Source organism: Carya illinoinensis, chromosome 3, assembly GCF_018687715.1.
Source record: "Carya illinoinensis cultivar Pawnee chromosome 3, C.illinoinensisPawnee_v1, whole genome shotgun sequence".
NCBI lineage: Eukaryota > Viridiplantae > Streptophyta > Magnoliopsida > Fagales > Juglandaceae > Carya > Carya illinoinensis.
In genome coordinates this window covers 3,475,166-3,481,452 of record NC_056754.1, presented here as the reverse complement: position 1 = coordinate 3,481,452, position 6,287 = coordinate 3,475,166, and the positions used below count along the sequence as shown (strand labels likewise).

The following is a 6,287-nucleotide window of genomic DNA, read 5'->3' as shown; positions in this document are numbered from 1 at the left end:
TGAGAAGAAAACATGGAGGAAATAGAAGACCAGAGTTGATGAGCCGAAGTGGAGGATAAGACATGATTGAGAATGGATTCAAAAATAAAGGAGAAGAGTACTGAGGACAAGTTGGTCAGTTCTAAGCCATTTTTGAAAAGCCGGATTGGGGGTTGAATCTTCAAGAAATTTGGGTGGAGGAAGGGAGGAGCCATCGACAAAAGAAAAATGATCCTAACCAGTAAGGTAGGCAGTGATTTGCACTTTCTATAATAAAAAATTATCGAATGAGAGTTTGGTGGTGACAAGATGATTTGAAGAAGGGATGGGTGGGAAAGAAGAGGAAGCCATGGATCTAACGTTTAGTCGAGAGGCTCTGATGCCATGTGAACAAAAATAGAATTGTAGAAAATTCTTCCTGATTTGTTATTGAATAGTGCTGTCCTTATATACATGAATAAATGGAATAATAGTTTGTTACAAAAAACTGTAGAGAAGAATAAGAATCATCTAGAATATTTCTATTTACGGTTCTTGTCCAATGTGCATATTAACAATTTGTGCAATTGTCTGCTTGTCACGCTGCTTGGGTATACTCTTGGGTGATTCTCAGTTATGTATCTTGATAGGCACAATCCTCAATGGCCTTGTCCTGCAAGCTCACCAGAGTATGCTTGATGAAAATGTTGGGTTTAGAGCTAAGATATTTCTGGACAGAGATCAAACAGAAGTGAATTTGAACGAGAATGAGAAACTTTTTTAGAATAGAATAGAGTCCTGATTTCTGAAGATTGGTGATATAATAAAACAAAAACTTGGAATTGTTTGACCCACCGTAATCAATACGCTGCTAATCTACTCCTTGAGACAAACAAATCCTTCTGCCAAACAGAAAAGAAAAGAAAAGAAAGGGAAAAGAAAGATTTGTCTCTTCCGACCATAAAAAACGCATCAACACCAGGTAAATTCAAAGTACATGAAAAACATTCTCAGAGATAGAGATAAAGACGTCACCTTTGATACGAGATCCAACCAACAGCACGTGATGAGCTGAGGGAAAGAAACGAACATCTCAAGTAAAACTTAAAAGAAAGCATTAAAAACACGATATTAATAATTGAATAATCACTAAAGATCAGGGAGGAGCTAGAAAGAGACCGAGGAGGCAACCGTTCTTGATGCTTGTAAACAATTTGGTTAAACTTTGCTTTCTTTGTAAGCCACATCCCACAGAGCCACAACTTTGACTGTCTTCCAGAACAGGTCCAAAACTGCAGAACACCTGGCTGCACCAGTTAAAAACCTGAAAACTGTAGTGCCAAATGGGCAAAGGTAGGCACCCACATTTTAAATTACAGCTTTGCCCATGATTTAGACAATTTCCTCAGTTTCAGTTTCATGCAATAAGTGGCAAACTTGACTTCCACCCATGGTTAACTCTAACTCAATAAGGGGCGCCCTAATTACGTAGAAACCAAGAGCTGTCAAATTCAGCTTGCTATAACAAAACACAACTTGATTAACAATACACAACTTGATTAACAATTTAATACAAACGCATCTTTAAGGCAAAACATAGGGTACATGATTCCTTCTGGCTGTCACCCCTGACTCTGCTTTCTCACTCTCTTTTGCCTTTATGTTCTCCCCTCCGAATTCTGTTCCATTCTGTTTACTTCTTAGCCTTCCATGATCATTATGCCCTCCTCGTCTCTTTCACCTCTCTCTCTCTCTCTCTCTCTCTCTCTCTCTCTCTCTCTCTATATCTAAAGATTTTACTAATTAACATGTAAAGTGGAGTCGGCAAACACCGTCTGTGCCACTGTGGGCCTCTACATAAGTGGGTCTCAAAATGCAAAGCTTACTTCTTCACATTTGAGCATTTTGTTCCTTCTTTCATGCTCTACTCTGAACGGCAGCAACGATGAGAAATTGGGTCCTTTTGGCTCTTATTTTTGTGGTTTTTTTTGGTGGGTTTTCTTCAGCTTCAGCTACACATCCTGCAAGTGAGTATAAAACGGCTCGACTTCACTGGTTCGACATTTTCGTTTTCACATTCTCTGCTTTAAAGTTTCAAACTTTCTCGACATTTTGAAACATTTACAGAAATTGTTAGTGGGATCGTCTCCAATGTGGTCTCTGCTCTTATTAAGTGGCTGTGGACACAGAAGTTCATCACTAAGGCAGGTATAAATATTTCAACGTGCTCACGTGTGTGTTTCGCCCTGTTTTGGGGTTTGTTTATTGGGAGGCTGGAGATTTTCGTTGGCAGTGTGAGGTTAATAAAACAAAAGCAAGGACTTTTCAGGTTGATGAGTTTTGTGGCTTTGAAATTTCAGCGGTTTCTAATCGTTCGATGATGAAATTTGAGGCGGGATACACGGTAGAGACGGTATTTGATGGAAGTAAGCTTGGAATTGAACCATACTCAGTTGAGGTGGCCCCAAGTGGGGAGCTTCTTGTTTTGGATTCTGAAAACAGTAATATGTACAAGATCTCAACTCCATTGTCTCGTTGTAAGATACTTTTTGCTCTTAACAGTTTTGGAATTGTGCCTCATTTCATTGTTTCCCATTTTGTGTTTTTAGTTCGATCAGATTCTATTTTTCTTGAATATTATGGTCTGGATTTTCTTTTCATAAAGTATTTTTTCGAATACCCAATTCAAGTCTCGTAAAATGGGTTTCCTATTAAGGTAAGCCGACTTAGCTTCGTACTAGGGACATTCCTTTTTTGTTTGTTTCCTGTCCGTGCGAAATCATGGCAGAGTCCAAATTCGTTCTTAGAGAAACATTATAAATATGTTCGATATGCTTTTGTTTAGCTGACGCCTCCACTTTCGAAAGTGCAATTGGCCTTTTAGTGAGTTTCTGCCTAACCAACTCCATCTTTTTGGAGATCTCTTTTGTTTGAGGCCGTATTCTCTAAAGTGCCCCCACACTTCCTCTTCACTCATCTCGTTGCCCTTTATCTTTCTTAACCACTATTCAGGCGTTTGTTTTCTTTTACATTTAAAAAATGATATCCATTTATTTTGATGAGATGCCTTTGAGTCCCTTGAAGACGATGACCAACTCAATTGTTTATATGGTTAATAGATGCCCATTGCTTTTTTGCTTTCAAAGTTGTTTCAATAGATTTAGTCGGAAAATCAATCAGTTGCACCAAATGTTAGTTTAAGTTTCCTTGAGTTCTTTTTATATTTAGATATGCAAACGAGCTACAATATAAAGTTTTTCATTTCTTTTCCTCTTGGACAACTGATACCTAGATACATCTCAGTTTTGCAATCTGATCAAGTTTCTTCTCCATATCCTGGGTGCTGACCATATTCTTTTAATCAAATCCATCAATCTTATGCATGAAAATGGATGAATATACCGCAGATAGCAGGCCCAAGCTGGTTGCTGGATCTCCTGAAGGGTATTCTGGGCACGTAGATGGGAAGCCAAGAGAGGCAAGGTTGAACCACCCAAAAGGACTTACTGTGGATGATAAGGGAAACATTTACATTGCAGACACTTCAAATATGGCTATTAGGAAGATCGCTGATTCAGGTAAATGTATCGATGTTTGAGGGATTGCTGTGGTTAAAAAGTCAATTGTGTTTTTAAAGTGCTAAAAAGTTATGAAACAGTGGGAACAAAAAGTTCTTTCAAAGATCCCCACTGTCCTCATATGGCTGAAATTTTGGCATCCTAGGCACTTGCTACTTTAGGATAGTACCTGAATAAATATGATTTTATTTCATCTTTTTGCAGGGGTAACAACTATTGCAGGTGGGGCATGGGACCGAGGAGGTGGTCATGTTGACGGTCCAAGTGAAGATGCAAAGTTTTCAAATGATTTTGATGTGGTTTATGTTGGAGCTAGCTGCTCACTTTTGGTTATAGACAGAGGAAACCAGGCAATTCGAGAGATCCAACTAAATGATGATGACTGTTCTTACCAGGATGATAGTACTTTCCATTTAGGTATTGGGAAGCAACGGAAAGTTTCATCTTTCATTCTTCAAAACAATGAATACTTATCTCTTATTTTTCATTCAAGGTCATGGAGATGTATAAAACGTGTTTTAACATTGCAGGGATAGCAGTTCTTGTTGCAGCTGGGGTTTTTGGTTACATGCTGGCATTGCTGCAACGAAGGGTGCAAGTAATGTTTTCTTCCAAAAATGTAAGTCATTAGATTGGGTTAGTGACCAGAGAGGTGTCTCTATAGAAATCTTCAGCTCAAGTCTGAATTTCAAATTGAGACTTTTCAATCATGTTCTGGTTTGGTCCCTAAAAGAATAAAGATTTACAATTTTGCTATTATCTCTGGCTTAGAATGGTTGTGTAAGAATTCACATTTTTTCTTTGTTTTCACTACTACTAAATTGGGCATGTGTCCCATATATTTTTTAATTGCAATTAAAATTTTCATGTTATATTTATGTACTTATCTGAAATCAATTATTTATTCAGGCATCTTGGCTGTTGGAAATAGGATATATATGCGCACACAATATTGTTCATATTCTGAAGTCTCTGAACATTTTTAAATGTCAACGTGTGCATCTGTCTTTAAGTGCGTTGTTCTGCTGCCTTAAAATGAAAGATATATTAAAATTTCCAAGATAATTTTATGTACTTCCAATAATTTTCTAAACCCTAAAACCAAAATATTCTCCTGGCAGATAACGACTAAATGTTAAATTATTCACAATGATGGAAACAAACTGGAATTCTCCTCTACTGATTCTCATAATCATATCACTATGACTAGTTTTATATTTTTCCATTTCAGAATTCAAGGGCACCTATAACGAAAGGTTCACCAGTGGGACCATATCAGAGACCTCCTAAATCAGTGAGGCCCCCCTTGATTCCACCTGAAGATGAACCTGAAAGACCAGAAGAGGGATTCTTTAGTTCTCTTGGGAAGCTTGTCCTCAACACTGGCTCATCTGTAACTGAGACGTTTGGGGGATTATTTTCAGGCTCAAGAAGAAAGCCCCTCCTCCATCATCAGCACTACCAACAACTGAACAAACATTCAAGTGCATGGCCCATGCAGGAGAGCTTTGTGATACCTGACGAGGATGAGCCACCACCATCAATAGAAACTAGACCACCTACACCAAAAAAGACCTACCCTTTTATGACCAAGGACCTGGAGAGGAACCACAATATCAAGCAAAGTCAAGCTTACTATAATGGCTGGGATGGCGATTACCGCGAACAACATCAGTACATGCAGCATCTGCAACAACAGCAGCACTGGCAGCAGCATCAGCAACAACAGCAGCATCATCACAGGCATTTTTCATCTGGCCCACAAACTTACTATGAGAAGAGCTGCGAAACGAATGAAGTAGTCTTTGGGGCAGTTCAAGAGCAGGATGGACGGCGAGAAGCTGTGGTAATAAAGGCTGTTGACTATGGAGATCCTATCTATAATCACCATAATATTAGACCCCGATTTAATTACACGGGTTACTCTCATGGATATCCATCATCGAGTGCTGCTTTATTTTAGTAAAGGGATTGCTAACTTATGGTATTACTGCTGCTCGTTCTTCGTTTCTCGTTTTTGTTTTTTTCGGGGTAATGTTATTTCTCCACAGTTTCATCCTGGTCAAAGGAAGTATGAGAATGTAATATATAAGACTAAAACCGCATTGTAGTTTCTTTTCACTAGAAATCATGAATGGAGGGACAGGTATTTCCCCAGGCCCGATCCACCTGTAAGGGCCCATGAACCGAATTCTGCAAGCGCAGCGAATGGCAAGTAGGGGGGGCTGCAGCAGGATATCGACGGGCTTGTTAATGATATAAACCATCGAGGAAATCTCGAGCCTTCTTAGTAAGGATAGTTATTCTTGATTCTCGCGCATAACAATGTTTCCTTTGTTTGATCATCGTCTATCCAAAGTCTTATATTCATCATATCCAAGATTATCGAAGTGTATCATGTAGTTATACAATTCTTATTGGTCGAGTAAGTGTCTATATAACTGACATCAATTGGTGACCTTATTGATTTCACATTCAACCATTACAAATACTAATTTAGACATCGGAGGTGTCCTCGATCTATCGAGTCCTTGCACTTCTTTCGGTGTAGGTTGATTGAGCCCGTCGGTAGTAGTGTGAAACATGTCGGTAGTTCTTAACCAAAAAAGAAGAAGAAGAAGCTATTACCACCAGTGTTCTAATCCTTCTTGTTACCAAACAAGAAATCAGTTTCCTCTTTTCTTTTATTCTTTTTGAACATCCGTAATAGGCTTTAGTCTCATGAACGACTTTTGTTTGATTTCTAAGTTT

The 6,287-nt window shown here is 38.7% G+C and overlaps 1 protein-coding gene across 2 annotated transcripts; it reads left to right on the top strand.

Moving 5' to 3' along the window:
• The first annotated feature begins 1,564 nt into the window (after positions 1–1,564).
• Positions 1,565–5,835, top strand: LOC122302559. Of its 2 annotated transcripts, XM_043113867.1 has the most exons (7): positions 1,565–1,985; positions 2,086–2,166; positions 2,319–2,495; positions 3,366–3,536; positions 3,741–3,953; positions 4,067–4,155; positions 4,768–5,835. In XM_043113867.1, exons 1-7 carry the CDS (start codon positions 1,904–1,906, stop codon positions 5,497–5,499), a joined length of 1,545 nt encoding a protein of 514 aa, XP_042969801.1. In that variant the 5' UTR covers positions 1,565–1,903; the 3' UTR covers positions 5,500–5,835. The 2 variants fall into 2 exon arrangements, with proteins under 2 accessions (XP_042969801.1, XP_042969802.1); XM_043113868.1 differs by lacking the exon at positions 1,565–1,985 and having other exon boundaries at positions 2,086–2,162.
• The last annotated feature ends 452 nt before the right edge of the window (positions 5,836–6,287 follow it).

What these genes read in the sequence shown, in the direction of transcription:
- LOC122302559 (XM_043113867.1), top strand. Translation starts at nt 1,904, where the DNA reads ATGAGAAATTGGGTCCTTTTGGCTCTTATTTTTGTGGTTTTTTTTGGT. An exon ending in CTCAACTCCATTGTCTCGTT is followed by an intron (nt 2,496 to 3,365) that starts GTAAGATACTTT and finishes AATATACCGCAG; the next exon opens with ATAGCAGGCCCAAGCTGGTT. An exon ending in TAGGAAGATCGCTGATTCAG is followed by an intron (nt 3,537 to 3,740) that starts GTAAATGTATCG and finishes ATCTTTTTGCAG; the next exon opens with GGGTAACAACTATTGCAGGT.